This window comes from Argentina silus, assembly GCF_951799395.1.
Source record: "Argentina silus genome assembly, chromosome: 11".
Lineage (NCBI taxonomy): Eukaryota > Metazoa > Chordata > Actinopteri > Argentiniformes > Argentinidae > Argentina > Argentina silus.
In genome coordinates, this window is record NC_139665.1 from 14,421,426 (window position 1) to 14,446,586 (window position 25,161).

The 25,161-nt window shown below is 43.3% G+C and overlaps 2 protein-coding genes across 2 annotated transcripts in view; both read left to right on the forward strand.

Annotated features, from left to right (window-relative positions):
* LOC310812386 (C-myc promoter-binding protein-like) overlaps positions 1–25,161 on the forward strand; it is a 316,219-nt gene that overhangs the window by 136,270 nt on the left and 154,788 nt on the right. The gene's annotated exons all lie outside the window — the stretch shown is intronic.
* Positions 221–25,161, forward strand: part of otog (otogelin) — a gene marked incomplete at both ends in the record, with an annotated part of 46,170 nt that continues 21,229 nt past the window's right edge. The window contains 22 exons of the mRNA XM_083681189.1: positions 221–289; positions 2,836–2,890; positions 6,576–6,674; positions 7,347–7,504; positions 8,338–8,459; positions 8,589–8,797; positions 9,228–9,358; positions 9,689–9,795; positions 10,074–10,183; positions 10,698–10,823; positions 11,604–11,712; positions 12,166–12,212; positions 12,558–12,703; positions 14,072–14,204; positions 15,107–15,284; positions 16,189–16,313; positions 16,412–16,624; positions 16,910–17,075; positions 18,300–18,374; positions 18,493–18,536; positions 18,746–18,899; positions 24,959–25,066. Coding sequence (XP_083537315.1) covers positions 221–289; positions 2,836–2,890; positions 6,576–6,674; positions 7,347–7,504; positions 8,338–8,459; positions 8,589–8,797; positions 9,228–9,358; positions 9,689–9,795; positions 10,074–10,183; positions 10,698–10,823; positions 11,604–11,712; positions 12,166–12,212; positions 12,558–12,703; positions 14,072–14,204; positions 15,107–15,284; positions 16,189–16,313; positions 16,412–16,624; positions 16,910–17,075; positions 18,300–18,374; positions 18,493–18,536; positions 18,746–18,899; positions 24,959–25,066 — 2,684 coding nt within the window. The remainder of the gene's footprint in view (positions 290–2,835; positions 2,891–6,575; positions 6,675–7,346; positions 7,505–8,337; positions 8,460–8,588; positions 8,798–9,227; positions 9,359–9,688; positions 9,796–10,073; positions 10,184–10,697; positions 10,824–11,603; positions 11,713–12,165; positions 12,213–12,557; positions 12,704–14,071; positions 14,205–15,106; positions 15,285–16,188; positions 16,314–16,411; positions 16,625–16,909; positions 17,076–18,299; positions 18,375–18,492; positions 18,537–18,745; positions 18,900–24,958; positions 25,067–25,161) is intronic.

Below are 25,161 nucleotides of genomic sequence, written 5' to 3' on the forward strand. Positions count from 1 at the left end.
ATTACTAAACCCTCTGCTCCCTGGGATGGGAAGTACACTCATTCCCCCACTTCCAATCTGACCTTATTATGAAGCTTCTTTGAACCCTCTTCCCTCTCTCTCCCCTTTCCACCCCCCTCCCTGTCCTCTCTCTCCCCAGTTTCCTCTCTGTGTCCCCCGCGCCTATGTCCTGTTTGCTTTATGAAACCAGACACACAATGGTCGATCGCAGAGCGGGACAATGGGGGTGTGGGACACGGGAGCACCCCAGGAAGTCTCAGAGGGGATCTTGCTCAAAGCTCTTTTCTCTGTGAGAGCTCTGCTTTCTGTGACATACAGACATAAGGGTCACTTCCTGGGCCTGTCTGTGTGTGAACCCAGAGCAATTCACATTCAAATGTTGAGAAACTTGAGATGATGACCAGCAAATGGGATTTGTTTTTTGTAGGGTGTATGTTTTTCAAATGTTTTTTTGTTTTTTTACTATTGGGTTTCATCGTGTACAGTATAACTGGCTGTAAAATACAGTCTGTCTGGCCTTGATGGTTGTTCTCTGATCCTTCTGCTTGTCCACCCAAAGGAGGACGTCTCCCCCTCTAGGGCCTGGTTCTGCTGAAGGCCTCTTTCTCTGTTCAAATAAGATTGGAACCATACAAACAGGCCCCGCACGCACCCAGAATGTTCTTCATAACTGCTGCTTGATAATATCTCTGCCATCCCTTTAAAAGAAGGAAAACATTATCTTGCTGCTCCCAAATATGCACAATAATCGTCAGTGATCATATGAGGCTGAGCTGTACACAGGTTGATGAGTAATACTATCAAACAGATCACTGAGGGTGTTAGCCATGTGACTGCCTATGGCCCCTGGTCTGAGCATTGATTACTTTATCTTATGATGATTGATGGATAGATGATTTACTTACTTGAACAGATGTATTTGTCATCCCCTGCATGCAAGCTTGTATATAGCAGGTGAGGGAAACAATGCCTTCTCCAACACTAAATGTACACAAAAAGGTTAAGGGAGCTCCTTCATACCGGTGGCCCAAGACTGCACAATGAGCACTTTACAAGATGATGACCATCATCATCATCATCCAACATGCAATTACATCACATGTCTGACAAACATCCATGTGGGTGAAGTTGAACCATAGGCCTATGTAGGCTTTTAGACCTACTGCCATATTCTCTACCATACTCGTTCTTCCCCAATCTTTCTTTATATCTGCGTCTGTAAACGGCCTGGGCAATCAGTTGGCACTATCTTTCATGAATTACGCTGCATGTGCATCAGTGCCTGCTGTTGAGCGCACTGTCTGTATGACTCTACACCACACGGTGGCGCTGTCGAAGAGATATGTGTTATGTCGCAGCCAGCTGAGGCGTGCTGGATCCGTTAGTTGTAAATATGGTCAATAACAGACATTTCCCGATAAATGCAGCTCATGCGAAATCGAATGTCAAATGCCCAAAATGGCCATATTGTGTCTAGCCCCATCTTGCGGTATTGATAAATAATATGCCTTTTACTTGCCTTCACACCGGGTTTCCCTATAAGATTATTCAACCTGTTGAAGCTGTAGATTTTGTAAGTTATCACAAGTGACATAATATCACAAATTAGAGTCACGCAGAGTCCAATAAAGCTGCTCACTTATCGGTGTCAATGTTGTTAACGAAACGCTTTAGCGCATTGTGTAGTTCACCACATCAGAATCCTCGTCCGTCTCTTCCCTAACTACATCTACCTGTCTACCTGTCTACCTGTCTACCTTGCATATATTATGCTAATAGGCAAGAGCGGTCGGTCCTTAACCAAGCAGTAAGGATGCTCCTGGAATAAACCGAATGGAAAAAGAGGGCGAGAGGGAGAACACGTCTGTGCGGAGGAAAATTAACGTGATGGTTTCAGAAAAAATGTTTCGATGGTACATCTAAATTCTATTTTAACTGGTGGGGGAGACATCGATTCCACTTATAGTGGGTCGTATGCATCACGAATGGATCCTAATTTAAGTCTCAGCAGGAAAAGATTTTTGCATTTTTTATCTTTCTATTTTATCCTTATTTATCAAGGTAAGCTCGCGTTAATGAATGTCAATACCAATTAGGCAAACTTACTATTTGGGTTGTTATTTTTGCATCTATGTTATTGCATGCTTCAATTTCGTTCCTTACCAATAAAATCAGGAATTATGTGAATTGATATTTCCGCCACAATAGGCTACAAGTAGTCTAAATAAATGTTGTCCAAAGATGCACTTGGTTGAGCGCTGTTATAGGTGCGCATATGTTATATATGTATGTTATATTACAAGTTGTTTTATTAATTCATTGGTGTATTGTTTTACGTTGCTTCTATGATAATTTCATAAATCTCCTGTATCACATGATTTTGTTATTTTAATTTCAGCACATATTTCGTGGGGTATTGACAGCGTGAACGTAACAAACTGGCATGGTTTTGATAAGTGAGTTTGACAGTTTCATTCAATTGATTCATGATTTTATCATATGATAATAATAATGACATTTTTATTAATATTATTAATGTTAAGACACATTTTATTTTGGTTTTATTTCATTACAATTTCATTAAAATGTTTACACAATTATGATTGAAACTGTAATGATTGAAGCTGTATCTGCAAACGTTTGCAAAACTCTAAGATGATTTTAATGGGAATGTTCTGAATTATGGTCACACAGTCATTTTCGGAGTCTTAATTCTGTTGATGTCAGGGAAAAGCTCTTTGTCTTTTTTTGGGCAGAGCTTCTTTTCCCGACCAACACAAGTGCTGATTACCTGTGAAGAACAAACCTTGCCTTGTTCTCTTTTTCTCCCAACAGCAAAAGCAGCGGTATAATGCTGGCGAAATGGGATACCGCGTCCCAGGGAGGGCAGGTAGGTAGGCGAGCGGAGCCGCTGTTTTGAAACGCTGCATTCATAGAGCACGTTAAATACGTCAGGCAGAGGCTCAGACACTAGCAGGCAGAAGTAATGGACGGGGGTTTCACCCCCCCTCCCAAAAAAAGAGCAAACTTATCGCGACCATTTTCCCCCAAACAAAAAGACCGAAACGAATTAGTCTTTAGTGAAATCTCTGGAAATGGAAGGATTTTCTTTTATTTGATTTTTTTATCAGAGCGACTTTTGTCTCTGTCCGTCAAAAAAATTATCGTTTTGCTTATTCTAGTTTAGGGTTAGAACAGAACAAAATGCAGTGATATTTAAACTGTGCACTTTTTGAGGGTCTCACGGTTGCTTACACCGCTATAGTTATTCCCAAATATGTATTGCAGGTTCGTTTAACTTTTTCTCTCAAACACCCTATCCCACCTGTAATATAAAGTATCACTTGTTTTGTTTTCTTTAACACAGTAGCAGGTCAAATGTGATAATTGCCTTTGTCCACACATCATTTCACACAGATAGAGGTGTGAGAATCTAGTGTTGACTATATACCGTAGGTTAGTGAACTCACAATACTCACAATGGCATGGGTCATTGACACTAGTGCTCATTGTCCATCATGAGTTTACTGAACGCTTTTCAATCAAAAGACCAAGACATCCCAAGAGCCAATAGGAACTATTATATCTCTTGTACAATCTGTTGTTCTTTATCTAGCACACAATGTCCCTTGCTGACACACAACAGTGTTACATAATATAGATGCAAGACAATTATTACTAGTTTAAAACCATTATGTAGGAACAGCAGTGGTGTTGGATGACGTGTTTTCTCATTTCTGCTCACAATACCACTACAAATCAATGTTTAATAATTCAGATGTGCCCCCCTTCCCATGTCCGCCCTCTGTGAGATGAAAGCAGTGGTTAGGGGATCTCAGGTGTCTGGGAAGGGGTGGAGGTCTTGAATGCAGGTGGTGTGTGTGTGTGTGTGTGCGTGTGTGCTTGTGTGAGTGCGTGCGTGCATGCATACATGTGTGTGTGTGTGTGTGAGTGTGTGTGTGTGTGTGTGTGTGTGTGTGTGTGTGTGTCAGTGCTTGTGTGAGTGCTTGTGTGTGTGTGTGTGTGTGTGTGTGAGTGCTTGTGTGAGTGCTTGTGTGAGTGCTTGTGTGAGTGCTTGTGTGAGTGCTTGTGTGTGTGCTTGTGTGTGTGTGTGTGTGTGTGTGTGTGAGTGCTTGTGTGAGTGCTTGTGTGTGTGCTTGCGTGAGTGCTTGCGTGAGTGCTTGCGTGAGTGCTTGCGTGAGTGCTTGCGTGAGTGCTTGCTTGTGTGTGTGTGTGTGTGTGTGTGTGTGTGTGTGTGAGGGCATCCCTGTGTGTATATGCCGCTATAAATTGCTGAGTCCCAGGTGGAGTAATGTGCTGCGTCTATGGGGAGGAAAGCCATATTATAGGACATTCTAGGCCAGGACAAACTCCCTCCTTTCAGCTCCAGCTTTGATGCCTGTTAAAGTTTCTCCCTATTGCCTTTATATCTACCCAAACCCATATGGGAAAACACCCAACACTTATTGCCTGGTCGGTTGGGGAGTTGCAACATGACAGGACGGCCATTATAGTGTTTACAGCGTTCAGTAGAGAAGTAATTGGGAGTGGATGACAGTTATTTTTATCCCTCTTAAACACACACACACACAGACACACACACACACACAGACAGACAGACAGACAGACAGACAGACAGACAACATACACACACACACACACACACACACACACACACACACACACACACACACACACACACACACACACACACACACACACACACACACACACACAATGCTTTTTCCTGGAATTCATTATCTCATTTTCACTCAAGATTTATATTTGGCACCAATGTAAACCAATGTGGAAGGAATGTCATGAAACAAAACATAGAATTGTAAAACGTTTCGATGTCAAACTTTTAATCAACTCTTTATTAATCCGTCACTTGAGAGCAGCGGCTTGCATCTCCAGATTGCAGAGAACTCACTGTATTTTATATTAAAGTCTGGAAACTTTGATACAATTAATTAACAGAATCCGCTTGTGTTACAAGAGCTTAGTTTTGGTTTGCTGAAAACGACCCAGCACTCACTCTTTCAGACACTGCCCAAGGCTTCCATATGTAAATGATCGCATTTAATATATTTGGTATATCAGGACAGGCTCAAGGCAAGGATCATTTAATTAATCTACTGCAGTTTTAATGAATTACATTGCAACTGATGTTTTGTTGTGTTTTTTCTTGTTTCCCAAAGGAACTTGATAGAGGCACTGCAGGTACATTAGCAACCAATATATATTCATCCAATGCATCAACCGACCCGACTTCATCCAATTCATCATCTCCCAACACGTCGTCCAATGCATCGTCAGCCAATGCATCAGCCAATGCGTCTCCAGCCTCTTCAGTCAACGCGTCTTCTGTCCATACCTCTCCAGACAACACGTCTTCAGTTGAGACGTCTGTAAACTCAAGGGAAGCAGTGAAGCCATCAAAACGTAGGGCCGCAGGTACTGTATACTTCCTACAGAGCCATTCTTCATGTGGTATTAAAGGGTATGTACGCACAGATTTTAAAACAGCCTGAGGCTCAGCGCTCTGGTGAATCCCTCCGTTGTGAAGTCTCTTTGCTCACACAAAATAAAACGACACGTTTGATTGGATATCCTTTAGACAAAATGCTACATTAAAATGTGCAAGATGGTTCTCCCTCTCCCACACCTCCCTTTGGATCTGTATTTTCCAACTGGAACAATTGCCCCCTCTGTTTTGCCTCTCTACTCAGACTACACTGAGAGAGGCGAGGAGAGACCCTTTATCTTCTAAACCCAGCCCAGTCTGTGAAGGTCTCTGATGTCACATGTAGCTCTATAGGCTGGTGTGTGTGTGTGTGTGTGTGTGTGTGTGTGTGTGTGTGTGTGTGTGTGTGTGTGTGTGTGTGTGTGTGTGTGTGTGTGTGTGTGTGTGTACACCTCTATAGGTTGCGAGGTTAACAGGGTCAGGTCTATTATCGCCACTGTTCAGCTGTCACTTGCCTCCCTGACCACTGACCATATGCTGTCAGGCAAGATCAGAAACTTTCATTATCACTGGGCGAGGAGTGTGACTGACTGGGACTATTCAAGGGGTGGTACACACACACACACACACACACACACACACACACACACACACACACACACACACACACACACCAGCCTATAGAGCAACATGTGACATCAGAGAGACTGGGCTTGCTCACTCAAGTGCAACACTGACATAAAGGTCACTATTCGGGAAGAGGGAGTAAGAGAGGAAACAAAGAGAGAGAGAGAGGGGGGGGGGGGGGGGGGGGGGACCAGGACAGAGTCAGGCAGAGGTGGGGACTTTCTCCCAACCCTCAGACAGTCATGGAAAGTTGTGACGTATTTCAGGTGGAATAGGTCACCCATCCTGTCCTCAACAAGTACTGGCAGCTTAATTCAATTCAATGAATGTGCATATTTTGCCACTAGGTAGGAAGAGGGGATTTCGATTGTTATTAGATAATTGATCGATATTTTAGATCCTCTACACTTTACCAACCTGTTTTTTTCCCGGAATGTTACTATGGCATCGTATTTATGTTACAAGTATCTCTTTTTTTCAGAACCCTGTCTGTTCCCGTGTCTAAATGGAGGCCAGTGTGTCCATCCTGAGTCATGTGACTGCAGTTTATATCAGGCTACTGGAACTCGCTGTCAAACAGGTCATAAAAACAACAAACATTTATATACAGTATAAATAGTCTAACAACAATAAACGGGCCGTAAGCTATGAGCACCTGACACACTGTGCTGTATCAGGGGAGGCTGGTGGAGGTAGAAATCGGAGGAAGGGCTCATTGGAATGCATGGCATGCAATGAGGAATGGTATCAAACACGTGTCAGATGCTCATAGCTTAAGGCCCGCTTATTGTTGTTAGAATATTAAGATTATGTGTCTAGACACCAAATACCAATACAGCTACTGTGTATTCTAATTTCCCTCAAGGTACACTACCAGTCAAAAGTTTGGACACACCTTCCCATTCAATGGTTTTTCTTTATTTTTATTATTTTCTACATTGTAGATTAATATTGAAGACATCAAAACTATGAAGGAACACATATGGAATTATGTAGTAAACAAAAAAGTGTTAAACAAACCAGAATATGTTTTATGTTTTAGATTCTTCAAAATAGCCACCTTTTGCTTTGATGACAGCTTTGCACACTCTTGGGAAAGTGTGTCCAAACTTTTGACTGGTACTGTATATTCGATTTGATTTTGTCATGACACTTTGCTGTAGACCCCAAACATAGCAAAACAGAAGGGCTTACTCCGATGTCTCTGTCTCACTGTCTGTTCCATCTGCCTCTCTGTCTGTCCGTCTTCCAGTTCCCAATCTAGGGTTTGAGCGGGAAATGACATGTCGTGCTTGGGGGCAGTATAACTTTGAAACGTTTGATGGGCTGTACTACCACTACCCTGGTAGATGCACCTACACTCTGCTGAGAGACTGTGAGGACACCAGCCAGTCCAGCATACTCATACAGGTATGAATACTTCTCTATCAGTTTGGTAATGGCTGCGGTTGGCCTCACATAGGTTTTGGAGTCTGGCATGCTACACTAGCATGATGGAGTTTGATGTAGCTCAAAAGCATTTCACTGGTGTAAAGATGTTAACGATTATACTATGGCTGGATACTAAAGGCTACAACTCGGTTGAAAGCAGTGAGTGATTTGGTGAAGAGAAAACAAACATGGAGTCACTGTTTGCAGTTTTCCACCGGTATCCTCTCTTTCCAAACTGCTCTCCAGTTGCGCTGGTTTTAAAAGTGGTTTAGCCTAGTACAGTCTTTGCCTGAGGAAAACCCTTTTCCTCTGAAGATTAGTGAAAGCCTTCCCTTTATTACAGTCAATTGATGTCAATTACAATTAAATGCTGTAATTATATGCCACTCAAATGTGCAAAACAAACATGGACTTTGTTCCACATATAAGCAGAGGAGTTACTTAGTTTCATGGGAAAACAAGGAGAGAAAGCACTTAAGCAGACTTGTGACTAATGGCTGAGTAATTTTTGAGCGGTTTCCTGGACACAGATCAAGCCAAGTCTTTGACTGAAGCACACTTTCAATGGAGAATCCATTCTACATCTGCTTTTTAGTCTGGCACAGGCTTAAGTATGTGTTTGGGAAGCCGGCTCAATATCATCTGTCAGTCAATCAAAGAGATTCTACTGAAATCGACAGTGCCTTGCTGTGGAGAATATGTGCTATTTTAACCATGTTATCAGACCTTGGGAGCTTTGTTTGATGGTTAGAAAAAGACCATACTTTTACAGAAACAAAGTGATTTAATCTACGAATGTTTGTAACACTCAGGTTCACAACGACCCAGATTGCCGGGCGTCCCCATACACCTGTGGCCGCTCTGTCAGTCTCTTTCTGCCCTGGGAGGGCGAGATCAGGTTGCACCGCACCAATATTACCTTCAAAGGACAACGGTAATAGTAGGCTTTCTTCTTTAAAGATCTGCTCATAAACGACTTAACCATTACGACATAGTTTGTTAATGAATCAAACAGATGCTGTATGAGGTGTAGAAGACCTTCTCCTTCCCCCCCCCCCCCCAGGCTGCAGCTGCCCCACCACATTCATGACGTCGAGCTGGAGCAGATCTCCCAGTACGTCCTTGTGACCCAGCAGCATGGCTTCACGCTGGCCTGGGACGGACGCAGCGGCTCCGTCTACATCAAACTCAGCCCAGAGTTCGTGGGCAGAACCTGCGGTCTGTGTGGAAACTTCAACGCAGACGTACAGGATGACCTGAAGACCAGCTATGGTAGGAACATAAGAACACGTTAAGATCTTGAATTATGAACAGAAAGGCTAATTAAAAAAAAAAATGGAATTAATTTCCACTTTAGTTCATCTCCCAATGACAGAGCTGGAAGCAAAGAAACTGTAATAGTATATATATACAGTATATTTGCCATTTAGCTGACGCTTTTATCCAAAGCAACTTACATTATAGTGAGTGCATACATTTCTCAGTATATATGGTCCCAGCAGGAATCAAACCCACAACCTAAGCGTTGTTAGCACCATGCTCTACCAACTGAGCCACAGCCACAGAGGACCGTCAGTGTGGTCGATCATCATTGTTATAGTGATGTATTGTAATTACCTCCCCCTCCCCTCCAGAGGATACGTGTAATGTTAGATGTAATGTCATGGTGCCCCCCCCCCCTTCCACCTCCTCCTACTCCCAGGTGTGCTGACTCAGGACCTGGCCATGTTTGGTAACAGCTGGGTGGAGGAGGGGCCTCACCAGGCGCGGTGTTCCATGGTGCCCTCTCAGTACCCTTCGCCCTGTGCAGTGCTGGACCCACACATCCTCCTGGTACTGGTCGACTCGCAACTCTCAAACCCTCTGCTTGTTCTGGATTTGTTAAGCCATTCTGTGAACTGACCTCTCTCTCTCTCTCTGCTGAGTTTTGCTGTTATTCTGCATTGTTTTAGCATTAAGGGTCTAGTCCCAAATGTGGGACTAAATAGGGGTCTAGAGGAGCTTGATAGGCTCATCTGTCTGTGCTTTAACCGGTTCTGAACATATTTGAGAAATGTTTTGTGACACGGATTGACATCTAGGTGTTGGCTTTGAGAGGAATGGTATTTTTCATCTATTGTGTTGTGGAGATAAAACGAACCTTCCTTGTTTCCTTTGTGACAGAAAGTGGAAGAGGTGTGTGCTATGCTGTTGGAGGAGCCCTTTACAACCTGCCATGAGTTGGTCAGTCCTCTGTCATACATGGCCAGCTGCTCCAACGACCTCTGTCTGTAAGTACACGCTTGTCTGCACAGTACAGTAGGTGAACGGGTAACTCTTGAATCCCGCTCCAAGAAGCTTCTTTTTACCGTGAGAACGATGCCAAACAGTTAACAGTTATCCTTAAGTCGGAGCAAATGATCGTTGATGTTTGGTAAAGTTAGTCTTTCGCATGGTAGATTTCAGCCGTACTCTCTCTTCCAGTAAGCATGCATCTCTCAACCGCTGTGAAAGACTTGCTCTCTCTTCCCCCCCCCCCCCCCCCCCCCCCCCACCACGCCCCCTGAAGGTCAGGTCCCAACGGGGATGTGGTATGCCAGGTGTTCACTGAGTACGCTCGCGCCTGTGCCCACGCTGACCACCCACTGCATGACTGGAGGGCACGCATACCGCAGTGTGGTACGTGTCCTACCGGCTTCTCCTGCAAAGCCTCGCCGTCAGCTACGGTGAACGGATAATGACAATATCATTTAAATAGGTTCAAAAGCAAGGCAGCTACAGTACATAGAGCCTCCTCCTTTGGTTGTTCAGTGTTTCTCTTTCCCTCTACAGCACGCCAGGGGAGGCTGGTGGAGGTAGAAATCGGAGGACGGGCTCATTGTAATGCATGTAATGCATTACATGTAATTCATGTAATTGTAATGCTCATTCCATTCCATACACTACAGAGAGCCTGTCCTTATTAAGTTCCACACATTACAATGAGCCCTTCCTCCGATTTCTACCTCCGCCAGCCTCCATGGTTTGACATGTCAGATGAGAGTTTCTCTGCTCAAATAACCCATGGCACATAGACAGACCCCCGTCATGACAAATCTCACGAACAGTGCTGGCTGATGAGTATGATGTCACTTCGGGTCTCTATTTTATAATATATATATATTTTTATTTATATTTATTTACCTGTTATCAGCGAAGCAGTGCGCTCCTGATCTGCAGTACAAGGAGTGCATCGCCTGCTGTCCCGTGTCATGCAATGTGGACAGGATGTGCATCGACAGCAAGCTGCAGTGTCTGGATGGATGCTACTGTCCTGATGGTGAGACCGGTTTCTATATTGTTCTAATATGTTTTTTTAGTTTTTTTGGGCATTTCTGCTTTATTAGGATAGAGATAGTAGAGATTTGACAGGAAGGATGGGTGAGAGAGAGGAGGGATGACATGCAGGATATGTTGATGGCTGGAATTGAACCAGGGACCTTGCGATGATATGGTATGCGCCTTAGTGTGCTACGCCACTGAATGCCCCTGTTCTAATATGTTGATTCTCATTAGTTGATAGATCACAGATGTGGATTAAGTAAATCTGGCCTTCATTTTGTGAATTCAGCATCATGTGTATGCTGTAACAGTAGCCTATCAACAGGAATGCTTATTATATTATTATACATTATACATATTACCGAGATTTAATCGGCCATACTCTTCGTGCTTTATTAATAATCACTCATTAAAAAGCTACAAGCTTAAACGTTTTCAATGCACAGAAGATAAATTTATATTTTTGTCAGCAGAAAGTCAGAATAAGTTATACAGAGCGGCATCTAGGGGTGAGCAAAACAATTAGATCACGTACAGTAAAGTAATCTAAATAAATCCGACAAAACACTATATCATTTTTTTTCTGAAGTAAAGCATTTGTTGATTAATCAGTCCAATTACTCTAATATATTCTACAGCCCTAGTTTACACCAGTATGAACTGTGATCTGTGATACCACATGATATGACTCAATACAATACAATACCAAACCATATAACACAATATGAAGCAATGCAGATACTCTGTCTAACTCTCAGTGGTTACTGCTGCCTCCCAGATCTGATCTATGAGGAGGGCCGTTGTGTGAAGGCGTCAGACTGTCCCTGTGAATACCATGGCATGGTCTACCCATCAGGACAAACTGTCCAAGAGGAATGCAACAACTGGTCAGTCAACTCTCTCGTCTTCTCTACGAGTCACTTTACTGGGTGCCGTGTTGGATGTTCCGTAACCTAAATCGGCAGCGTATAAGCAGCATGTAGCTACGTATGTTATTGAGGATGCCTTTTAGTTTAGCAAGACCAATCTGTGTCTAGGAAAGATCTGCCCTTTTAGTGTTATGATTCATCACACTATGTTCAAAAACTGTCAACTGTGTCATCTCTATCACCAAGGCGATTGTCTTATTCAGGGTTGTCATAGCGACAGATGTCGTTCCAGAGCATTCATCCAATGTCTGCTAATAACCTCTGTCATCTCAGACGCACTGTAGCGGTGTTTCTGTAATTATTATGATGAATCACATTTCTCTCTGTTATCCTGTGTGATTAGATCAGTTCTTTCATGTTCCCATAGACATGAATGCCACCTGTGATGTCTCTCATTTCTCTGTCTTTCAGCACCTGTGTGGGGGGAGTGTGGAACTGCACAGACCACAGCTGTCCAGGTTCATATTCATACTTCATCACTTCACGCCCTGCTTGTTTCGTACTTGAACTTGATCGTCTTATATTAATGCTCACGACACACTGATACGTATTATAATGCTCTGTGGTGTGATTTAGGCACTTTGTTACTGCTGCATGTTTTTTAAGTTGGTTCTTAGAAAGTTTCACTGACAATTTGATTTGATATTCAGTAGAGTAGACTAGACTGTGATTGTATTTGCGGATATGTATGAGTTCAAATGCTCTCTCTCTCTCTCTCTCTCTCTCTCCCTCTCTCTCTCTCTCTCTCGCTCTCTCTCTCTCTCTCTCTCTCTCTCTCTCTCTCTCTCTCTCTCCCCTTTCAGGAGAATGTTCCGTCACTGGAGACATGTATTTCCAGTCGTTTGATGGGCGTGTGTACACCTTCCCAGCAACCTGTCAGTACGTCCTGGCGAAGAGCCACAACTCTGGGAAGTTCACTGTCACCATTCAGAATGCGCCCTGTGGACCAGTAAGTTTCTTTGAGAGACCTCTCTCTATACCCTAACATACACAATATAGTCTCTCAATATCAGGGGAGGCTGGTGGAGGCAGAAATCAGAGGATGGGCTCTTTGTAATGCATGGAATGGAATAAGGTGTTTGGTACCACTCCTGTACAATAAGCCTGTCCTCTGATTTCTGCCTCCATCAGCAGCAATCTGAGGACGCGCCCCCCTCCACCACAGCTCTCTTTATGTTTACAAAGTAATTGCCTCTCTAGCATCCATACGATGAGTTAATTTAAGACTGCTACAATGGCATGAACAACAGAGCAAAATGACAGTGCATGCTGTATGGAGATGTACCTCAGAATGACGCCTCTCCTCTGTCTTTGTGTCTGAAATTTCAAACCGCCCCGCTGTTTGCTTCTTGGCATTGTGATCACACAAATAATGAGACCACTCAATCAGGGTCGAGCGCTAATAGGAAACATTTTGCTCCCCTTCCATTCACACCATTATGTCGAGAATTGAGTTGTGTCTCTGGCGTTCAGGCCTGTAACCTGAGGGCTGGGAGGGAGACTAGATAAAAGGACCTAGGAGATGCGTTTGTGTCCTGATCAAACTGTCTAATGCTCTGACAGATAAAACATGAAAAGCTACAAAGGACCGAGAGCTTCTCTTCCTCACAGACTTGCAATTTCCCAGCTACCCCTTCACCCGCTGATGTCCCCAACTCAACATGCAGCAAGTGGGGCCCTGTATAAGATGTCACACGCATTCTAGTGAGGGGGGGAGGGTGGGGGGGTGGGGGGGGGGTGGGCCCTGCTCTGAACTAATCCAAACGGGCAATTCCCTTGGATTACCTTATCTGGGTCCTGAGTGATGGAGTTTTGGATGGCTTTGTAGTCTGGAAGATGAAGAGAGGAGGTGGAGGTGGCAGGTAGAGGGACCAGGTTGAGCAGAAACGGGAGGGGTGGGGGCTCAACTGCTCAGCTGTGGGCTGCTGCACCACCTATGAAAGAGACGATTCATACAGTCGGATCGCTTCCTGTCAACCCCCTCCCTCCCCCCCCCACTCTCCAGCCCCCCACCCCATCCACCCGCCCCCCACCACAGCTCTCTATCTTCTATACGAAACAGGGCCCTGTAGAGACATTCTAAACTATTTCAGACAGAGGTATTCAAATAATGTGTAAGAAGTGCTTCTGTTTTATAAAGAAAAAGGAAAAAGATGTTAGTTCTTTGAAGAGTAGATTGTATTTCTTTGTCCCTTTTTAAGTTTTTTCTCCCTTAGCCATTCTCCCTCTCCTATTCATCAAGTCTATTTGGTTTTGAATTGCTGCTATTAGGCAAAATGGCTGCACCATTTATCTAAGCATCTTGTCTCAATTGCAGAATTTGGACGGGGCTTGCATCCAATCAGTGAACCTGGTTATTGACGAGGATCCCAGGACGGAGATCACAATGAGCCACCTTGGAGAGGTCTTCATGTCCGGACAGTACCGCATCTCTCTGCCCTATTTAGATGGTAGGGAACAGTATTACATCTCTCTGCCTTATTCAGATGGTAGGGAACAGTATTACATCTCTCTGCCTTATTCAGATGGTAGGGAACAGTATTACATCTCTCTGCCCTATTCAGATGGTAGGGAACAGTATTACATCTCTCTGCCTTATTCAGATGGTAGGGAACAGTATTACATCTCTCTGTCTTGTTCAGACATCACACAATATCACACCTCATTGTCTGAGTGTTAAACTGGGTCCTCTCAGTTGGGACGGTAGGGAACCCTCACATGCAGTACAATATCATGTCTGACCATTATCTGACTGGGCCTGTGTCAGATAATGACACATTATCTGACTGGGCCTGTGTTCTTTCACTGCTCAGGGACTGAGAGAGGGGTATTGAATGACAGCTGTTCTTTAGACAAGTATACAACAATACACTAACTGGACATTGTGTTGAATGCTGTATTATGTTGCTTTTCTCCTGTGTTTTGTTCCTTTAGAAGTGAATGTCTTCAGTCCCGTGACTATCTCATGGTGCAGTCCATGTGCTTGCATGTGCTTTGTGTAGAAGAATTTCAAAATGCTTTCTCATAATTTTGATTTCTCATAATCTTAATTTTATTTGATTCATTGAACCTTTATTTTAGCAGGGAGTCCCACTTGAGCATATGCATCCCTTTATTCAATGACATTCCATTAAAATTAAATAATAATTGATTAACAATATTATTTACAATATACTATTAGAATCTATTCTATTCAGAGGTTGTTTTTTTTGCTCCTTATGCAACAATCCACCAACTGGTTCCTCCATGTGTTTACTCTATAAAGCATGGGTATTTATCCAAGCAAATATTTTACATTTTTAAAGTCCCGGTCCCACTAACCCCTCCCTGTGTGTGTTGTGTCCCTCCCCAGAGATGTTCCACATCCAGGAGCTGTCCTCCATGTTCTTGCAGGTGCGGACCACCACCGGCCTGCGGCTGCAGTACAGCTGGAAGGAGTTCCGTTTCTACCTGCAGATCGATCAGCAGTGGAAGGAGGACACGGTGGGCCTCTGCGGCACCTTCAATGGCAACATTCAGGACGACTTCCTGTAAGTGTGTCTGACTGACCCCTGACCCCTACACCCCGTTACCAATCCTCTCACCGCAGGCAGGCAGCTCTCTCTGGCTGGCACCGGTCTCGCTGTGGCACTCTGGTGGGTGAAAGAGAGTGTGGTGTGAGAGCACGCACACACGTGCATACACACACACACACACACACACACGCGCACGTGCACGCATACACACACACGCACACACACACACACACACACACACACACACACACACACACACACACACACACACACACAGAAAGCGGTGTGTGTGAGAGAGGATACTCCTCAGTTTCAGGGCCAGAGACTGTAGGGAGATGTAGAGAGCGGCTCTGTCTCTCGGTAATGGACACTGACCAGGCGACCAGGCGGTTCGGCCTCAAAAGGCCAGCGCTCTAATCGCCTCTTATAGAAGCACAGATGAGCGCCCAAGTGAATGAGATGCCTCTGGTCGGACATGTGAGTTTCACCAGGACTTCAGAGCACTGTGCTCTACTGTACTGTACAGCATGTTAACCACCATTCCAACTTCTCAGGTCTCTAACATTGTGTCAGTTGCCAGTGTGACTGCCTGGGTTTGAACCTGGGTCTCTTGCACACCACATGTTAGCCTGCTGACCAAGCCTTGGCTTTAGCTTGGGGAGCTAACGCTAAAGTTTTCCTACTGTGTCTCAGGCAAAGTTACTTATTATGTGAGAGTGGTTCAGCACCTCAGACGCACAGTACCAGTTCATTCTTCTTCTTTAGCATTCTTTAGAGTACTGAGAAAAGCATTATACAAAATAAATGCATTATTATTATTATTATTATTATTCAAGTGTATTCTTTTCTATCTGATTCTAATGTTGTGATAGTGCTACTGTACCACCCAGCTGAGCCCTGCTCCTCTGCCCTCCTGCAGGTCTCCGGCTGGGATGATAGAGAGTACCCCACAGCTGTTTGGGAACGCCTGGAGAGTCTCGTCCGCTTGTGTCCCCAGTCACAGCCTCCCTCAGATAGACCCCTGTGACACCCACCAGCAAGCTGGTAAGTCTCATATACTGGTCCATAGAACTCCTCTATATAACATCAAGTTCCTCCTCAATGATAATGTCATTTCTCTCTCTCTCTCTCCCTCCCGCCAGCGTCCTATGCCTCTGAGATGTGTGACATATTGAACCAGGAACTGTTCTCAGTGTGTCACGAGTACCTGAGTCCTGCACCCTTCCACCAGCAGTGTCGGGCGGACACGTGTAAGTGTGGCACGCCATGCCTCTGCTCCGCCCTCGCCCACTACGCCCGCCACTGCCGCAAGTACGGCATCGTCATCGAGTTCAGAGCGCTCGTAACCGACTGTGGTGAGTGTCACTCTCAAGCCTGTGGAGTTGACTCTGTACTGTTTTGATGCTTATGTTTTGAAAAGAAGAAGAGTGGAATGCTGTCCTTCTAGTGTTGTTGCACAGGCACCTCCATAGATTCATGTTCTGTTTATGCAATGTACTGTAAGACCGTAAAGGTTGGAGCCTACAATAGGATTAGTGAATATGAAACGATAAGCAGGTTTGTAATTTGCTTTGGATAAAAAAGGCTGCTTAGGAAAAGCTTACGAACTTATTGTTGTGATTAATTTCCCTCGCCTCCAGCTGTCGAGTGTCCCGAGACCATGGAATACGGGACGTGTGTGTCGTCATGCCAACGGCGCTGCTCCGCCCTGTCCACGCCCCAGCACTGTGGGGGGGAGTGTGAGGAGGGGTGTGTGTGTCCACAAGGCACCTTCTACAGCACCCGCACACACACCTGTGTGTCCAGGTAAGGATGGTGCTAAGGACGGGGTCGATCATTGTACTTTACAGTAGATTTACATGCAGAGCAAACAGCCTTGTCTATATCTGGATATTTTTGTAGACATTGTTTTCATACTGTATCTTTTTATATTTTCATATTTCATATTCAATAGCTTGTGCTTCCAATAATGAGTTAAACCAAGAATAACACAAATAATGTCGCTGAACTCTGCTATGGTTGTAGAGCCTATATTTTCTTATGTGAAGTAGTGCATTTTTAAATGTTTACATTTTAATTCAAGTAATTTGTATAATAAACCATTTTTCATTTTCCGCCACTTTCCTACATTTTCAAACATGAAACAATGAATTTAGGGTCTATTGACTTCTGTTGGTTTTTAGTAAAAAAATGCTATCAATTAGTGGTTAGTGATAAACAGAACCAAAGATAAACAGAACCAAAGTGTTGATTGAAGTTTGTCGTTGTCCATAGACTCATTTCAGGGTAAGGAACCAAATATGTGATTTCGTCATTTGGGTGAACTATCCCTTTAATGCAACACGCTACCTAAAGTGGAAAAACAAATCCTTACTAAGTGATATTTGTGTTTCAACTGAAGTTTAGGTCAAGCCCTCTTGTGAGACTCATTGAATCTGTCCCATAGACATTGAAGACCCTGCAGACCTCTCTTTTAAACACTCACTGCCCTAGAAGACATGCAGCTTAAGTCCCCTTAAATGTCCCCTGATTCTTACATCCTATCTGTGGCTCCCTGACTTGCTTACCATGTGCTAGAGTTACAACAAGGAATTTTAACGGTGAAACCCCCCATTCATTCCCACTCGAGCTGTGGACGACACTGATATCTGATAACCAGTGAGAAAGAATGTGTTATACAGAGCCTGATGTGTTGCAATGGCCTATATGTTACAAAGGCTTTTAGCCTCCACTAAACAAGGTTTAGAACGACTCAATTGAGTTTTCATGCATTTTAGCCACTTTGGAAGAGTTTTGTAACAGTAAAGATTCAACTTAAAAAGGTGATGTCATTTTGATTTACAATGTGTCTCTAATGAACAAAATACCATTAAGATAAAAGATCAGTACATTTCAGCAAAATAATCATTTCAATCCAGGGGTTGAAACACAACAGTGTTTTTTGTGTGTGTGTGTGTGTGTGTGTGTGTGTGTGTGTGTGTGTGTGTGTGTGTGTGTGTGTGTGTGTGTGTGTGTGTGTACCTTCTCTAGGAGAGAGTGTCCATGCAGTTTCCTGGGGGCGGACTATGCGGCAGGTGATGTGATCATGACCTCAGCAGGTGTACAGTAAGATCCTCTTCATCTCTCCCAGCCCAGATGATGTGACAACTCAAATTAATGGAACCCATCACTCCTCCACCTCCTTCTCACTTAACCACTTTTACACGTCTGTCTTTCTCTTTAGGGTTTGTCAAGACGGCAAGCTGTTATCTGAAAGTGTTGCCAGTGGTAAGTGACGTATATGAAACGGTTGTATCACAAACCTAGTTAATATCTTTGACTCAATGTGGGATATCACTCAGAAGTGTTTTTTTCTTCTTAAATTGAGTGAGAACACATGCCCTATTTAGGCATTTTAGCCTTATGATGGGATTACCATTGGGATTACCATTGGGATGACCATTTCTCACTGATACTGTCAATCCCTGCTCCTCCAGACAAGATGTGCCCGCTGGGACAGATGTACCTGGAGTGTTCTGAGGGCATGTTGGGCAGTGGGCTGGGCTGTGAGCAGACCTGTGAGTCCTACCTGCTCAACCTCACCTGTTCAGCACACGAGCCCTGTGTCCCTGGCTGTGTCTGTCCCTCTGGGTAAGTATATTGCAATGCTTTTATGTGTGTGTGTGTGTGTGTGTGTGTGTACGTGCGCGTGTGTTTATTTGTCTTACTGTGCATTACTGTGTGTGTACATACATTTGTACATGTCTGCGAGTGAGCGACTAGGTCTGAATCCCAGTCTCCTGCATGTCTTCTTATTAATCTGATAAGCATTATTTCCCAGTGAAGCGGCACTTGTTTATAGAGCTACAACAGTTCATAGTATCCGGTTGGGATAACGTTGTCACATGCAACCTGGTTAAAGGCTGTCAAACAGAAACTCTGACTCAGTCTGTGTGAGAGTGTGTGGGCTGAGTGAAACCCAGGGCTGTCAGCGTCAGGTAGCACTTCTCCATGACTGTAAGGTTAGCGCTGTGGGCTAATCAAAGACCTAGTGGAAATGTCTGAGTAATGGCCTAGGAATCGTAGATAATCCTTTTTCACCTCCCTCACACTGGGAGAGAGGGGCTATTCTTAGCTCAGTGGTCAGGGTCTAGCATAGGGGTGTAAAGTCATGATCGTTCTGTGTGATGATGATGGTTCTAGTGCTATAGGCTGTTACGGTGTGTAATCAATTAATATTGGAATAGGCTATAGTAGAGGACCCCCATCATGGGAATTGTAGTTTTGGACAGTAACACTTTTTTTGGAATGAAAAGGAATTGTATAACACTCCTTTATAACAGTCTTCTCAGTACTTGACATTAACACTACTGCAGTGACTGTTGGGTGTAATTGACATATCTGTACCTACCATCGATACCTGATATAATGTTTTGGCATGTCTTTTGTCCTCAGTAGGCACCCTTAATTAAAGTAGATTCTCCCCACTCTACCTTCCCACCTGTTCCCTGGCTTTGACCATCTTTTTCTAGGAGGCTATTCTCATTACACCCACTAGACAACGTACAGACAGTATGAGGTAGATTAAGGCTACTTGATCCACGTAATACCTTGTGTCTGCCAGACAGAGTGGGGGGTTAAGTGGTCTTATCATGAAACCAAAGAAACACAGTGATGAGAATATTCTAGAGCCCCTGCCAAAATACTGCATGAATCATACAGTATCCAAGCTTACACCATTTCATTAAAATATTACACAGGTAATATCACAGTTTAATCTTTTATACTGTAGATGAGTCCAACAATGTTTCATCATGATCAGAACGAATATGCCATTGGATTATCTTGGAATTTATAATTTCAGCCCACTATATTTGTCTGAATTGGCAGAGAAGATATTTTACGCATAAAACGGGTAAAAAAAAGACACCCTGATACAGTTTCATTCTTCATCTTGTGGATTACATTTCTGTAACCCTAGGCTACAAACAGGTAGATATGAACAGAAATATAAACACAACTAAAGCACAACTCTTGATAAGTAGTTGGTTTAGGAAAGGATTTGGGGCGTGATTGTTTTCCCTGTTAGTTGGTCCCTTCTTAGAGGGAGACACAAATACAAACCAAAGCCAGTTCAGTGCCATTGCGTGAAGACGATACCTTTGTGAAAGGGCAAAATGTCTAGACGCCTTGGCTTTAACTGACATCCAAGATGGCCAAGAGAGGGAGATGTGCTTTGGAGATGCAGGAACAGGGAGAAGAGTCATGCTGCGTCCCAATACTCTACCCTGTTCCCTGCGCTTGTGCACTCCCCAATATGGATCTAAAAGTATAAAAATGGTGTGAGCATGGGGGATGTTCCACCATCTATTACATCTCTATTACATCTCTATTACACCAGTCCATACTTTGTAAATCCATGTGAGGGATGTGAAGTGCATGTGAAGTGCATGTGAAGTGCACACAGGGAAAGGGTTAGGGTTAGACAATTGGGACGCAGCCTCAAGAGAGAGGTGTGATTGACCAATACCAGTAAGTTACGCTGACTTCATGACCTTAACAACAACAAGAGCGACCTATAACACGCAACCATCATGGGAAAGAAACGTGGGCATATAAAGAGCCTGTCATGAGTGTTTAATAACGGGCTGCAACACGATAGTTTGGTGGAGAGGTGGCGGTAAATATGGATACAAAGAGTCTTTATGCTGCTAAGGGCACCGGCGATGGGAGTATTGATAAGATGGGAGTATTGATAAGGGGCATGGCACTAGTGATCGGAATATTAATAAGCCTAGTGATGGGGGTATTGATAAGTCTAGGGATTGGCGTATTGATGGGGGAATCGATTAAAAGTGGACTGACGTGATGGGTGACATCGTTACATGTTCTTTACAAAGGGTTTATAAGCAGTGAATCATTACATTACATGTAGCAGTAACACGATTAATTGTGTTGAAAGCTGCATGTGATATAGATGGGTCTCGTATTCACTGTGGTACCAACTCAGTCCCCCTCAGTTAAGACTTAAAAAATCCCTAATGGGAAATCATTAGTCCAGGTGCTGACAACTGAATCCATTGTGTTTTCATTCACAATGGCAGACTTTGTTTATGATGAAAAAAATGGAGACCATTCATTCATTCCTAACTTTGTTAGAATTAACAAGTCCAATGAACTCCAATGAACCTCCATTTGCAGGTGCAAGCAATAGGACCGAGTAAGGTCCAGTTAGGAAGGTCCGCCTACAGTTGACATACTATTGAAAGTCATTGCAACATCATCTTAACTACTGTTAGCTAGCCAGTTTTGCTTCCTTTTCTTGAAGAAAATACTCAAAGAACGGATGTATCGAGTGGTATATTAGTCATTCACGGAGATATCTGGTAAAGTAACAAGATATAAGTAGGGGCAATTCTCCAAAATGTGTCGAAAGGTTGTTTGACAAAACTCGCAAAAAAGCCGGTGAAGGAGGTTTCGATGGTTATATTTGACAGTTGGCGCTAACTTTACAAACAGGCTAGCTACGTCACACTTCAGAGCTCTATGCTGAATGAAATGTCATACGTCACGGCTTGTGGGAAATCGTTTTTTTTTAGGAGAAACTAAGAAAATAGAACGAATCGCCCAAAATACCCATGCATTGACCCAAATGGCGATCTTCAGACTTTGTGAATAATTGTCCGATTACATTGTGCAACACCAGGATGTCATATATCATCACAAAAACATAAAAATGACTAATGTGGGCCTTTAAGAGTTAATTTTCTGAGGCTTGTATGGAGATTATTTGTACATAATCTTCGCTTGGTTTCCACAGTACCAAATATCTAATGAGTGGTTAACAGTAGAAGTCTACCAACCATCAACTGTACAATCAATCTGGTGTAACAGACATGTTGGAGACTGTGTCTTTCAAGCTTAGGTTGCCTCCTCCATTTCTGTCTCTCTGTCTTTCTTTCTTTCTCTTCCTCTCACCATTCCCCCCTACCCCCATCCTTTTTTGTCCTCCCACTAGTTAGAGCTTTACAATATAGTTTTTCTCTCTTTCTCTCTCCCTCACTCTCTAGAGAGCGTCAGGCATAAAACAGTTTTTGTGTGCTGAGGCATTCCAGTGGTAATGAACGTGTGTAATTCTGCCCAGGCAATTACGTTTGCCCCCCACCAGCCCCCCCTAACCCCCCCCCCCCCCCCCTCCATTCTATAAAATACCGCTTTTCTTATTTATGCAATAAACAGTTGGAGGTAGGGTCAGGTGACTGCTAAGCCTCTTGAACAGTTCCTGCTACCTGTTTAAGACCATCAGCACTTATTCATTTCACTATGAGGGACAGGTGTGCAGCTCACCTGCACTTTGTCACACAAACCAACCATCTCTTTTTTTTTTAATGCTCTCTCAGGGCAATGCAGTCATCACAGCAAGACAGTCACAAAATGACAATATGCTACTGTGGATGTCTTTATTTATTCCATAGAGTTTCAACAAACAATTATACCTCACCTATTGTTAAGTAAGACTTAAAACTAGATGTTGTAGATCAACTACATCTGCACTGCATTTTCATCTAGATTTGTTGTATGTTTAATATGGATTGTGAATAACAGAGAATTGTGTTTTTTCCCCTTGCCCTTTCTTTGTGGGCCTAAAAAAAAGAAAAGAAATTACGTTTTGGCAAAGCATTTCTCCAGTCTTCATCGAGGAAATAATAAAACTGTGTGATATCTCTTCACCCATCTATTCTGGCATTCCTGGCGGATATAAAAACCTAAACAAAAGATATAGAGGTTAAAGACGTTGGATGAGCTCCTGCTTTTCGTCTCAGAGCCTCTGAGGCATGAAATGAGGTAGGTTTGGCAGGCTGGGATCAGCTGATAGAACGGTGGCACGGTTCGCCCTCAGGCAGAATATTAATGAGTTTGTGCCAAAGTGCCACTGTCAAGACTGACTATTGGGAATGACAGGACCTATTCTATTGATAGATCTCTTTCGCGAAAGAATTTAGAAATCAGTGTTTGGGTTTGGATGATAAAATCTTTGTTTTAAAGGCCCACTAACGTGACTTTGATTTCTATATCAAGTAATTTCTGGGTAAATGTTAGGTTACATACTTTCATTGTTTAGAATTGCTCAAACAGAAATGCTCAAAGAGAAGCAAGACGGAGCTTTTCAATTTCTCAAGCCAGCGGACTACAGGATTGTGTCGGCGCTCGCATTTTCATTGACAGTTTACATTTTTGATTGACAGTTAGTTTTGTGAGCCTTTCGCTAGGTTCAATGTCTTTTTAGCTGGCTGTAATGTTGACGAATTCGTTAGCAGCCTACAGTGTCTTATGTGGATTTATGCAGGATTTCTCTGTGCAGATGGATGCTATTATATTTTGTAAATTACTTTCAAGATAGCTTTGTAAAATTGTTAGCAACTCTACTAAGATAAGTTAAGTCAACAGGTCGTTTTTATACCTAACAGTGTGTGCACTGCTAGTGCTGGCTAAAATGGGAGGGATGTAAAATGTAAACACATTTTTTATCAAAAGATATATTTGACTAAGTTTGACTGAGCACGCATCCAATGTGAGTATAACGTGAGCAGGGCCAGGTCTTGTGGTGACAGACGCATAACCTATTAAATCACACCCATAGAAATTGTATTTGAGAGAGAGTAGCAGGGCTAGATTCGTGCATAATAAAGACTACTGGAAAACGACAGAAACTTAATTTTTCATGTTTGGATGATGCTAATTTGATCTAGTGAAGCCAAAATTCAAACCAAAAAAATGGAAATTACGATTTTCACTAATAATTGAGGACATTATAGTAATGTGTACCCTATTTGTTTACACATATGCACACATTGTTTGTGATTATGTATTTTCATGATGCAAAGTCTTAAATTATAAGTCTTAAAACATATCATTAGTCAATGTATTATCAATCGCATCACTCAGGCTATCACTCTGGCAACAGTACGTGATTCTGATAAAGTATTTACACAGAGATTGACCGAAAATAATAGAAAGAGAATAGGATAGAATAGGATTTAATTAAGGGGAGAGATGTTCACCAAGATTTATTCATAAATAGTGTACGAAGGGATTATTATGGATTCTTTGATCAGAGTAATCGATACAGTGGCTTGGCGTCTGGATAAAGAAAGCTGTTAACACCACTCTATCTGGGGTGTAACTTTACTCAGATGAACCTGCAGGTTGGTGGCGAGACCATTCAATGTGTCGCTTCATTGTCTGCTGCGCTCTCTCTCTCGCCAGTGGATATAACTCGCCCCTCGATATTACAAGATGCTTATCAGCTCCAGCTAACAGTGTGGAAAGCGAACGGAGCGGTCCCCAAACAAAGGCTGTTTCTCTCTATCTCTGAGAAGCCTAATCGTCTGGTTTTCTCATGTAACGAGTGTTGGACCTTTTCATCCAGAGTTGCCCATCCCTGAAACTCACTCATTTCCTGGCGTACAGTGGGACTGGTACCCAGCCTGCTCGAGGCTGCCCTCTGCCAGCCTACAGGCACAGAGCAGGCCAGAGATCTGGGTTAGGGATTAACTCAGGGATGGTACACTGTTTGGATGGCTAAAGTGACTGGATGAATGAATGAATGAATGAATGAATGAATGAATGAATGAATGAATGAATGAATTTGGTCTTTGTTTGTGTGTTCTTTGAATTACTGAATGTCCATGTGTATGTTTGGTCCCTAGATTCCTGAAACATGGCGATGAGTGTTTTGAACCTGATGCATGTCCCTGCCTGTGGAAGGGAAAAGAGTACTACCCTGGAGACAGAGTAATTTCCCCCTGTCATCAATGGTATGTCTGGGCGCACACACACACACACACACACGCACGCACGCACGCATGCATGCACGCATGCACACACGCACACAGGGGACTGTATCTTCTTA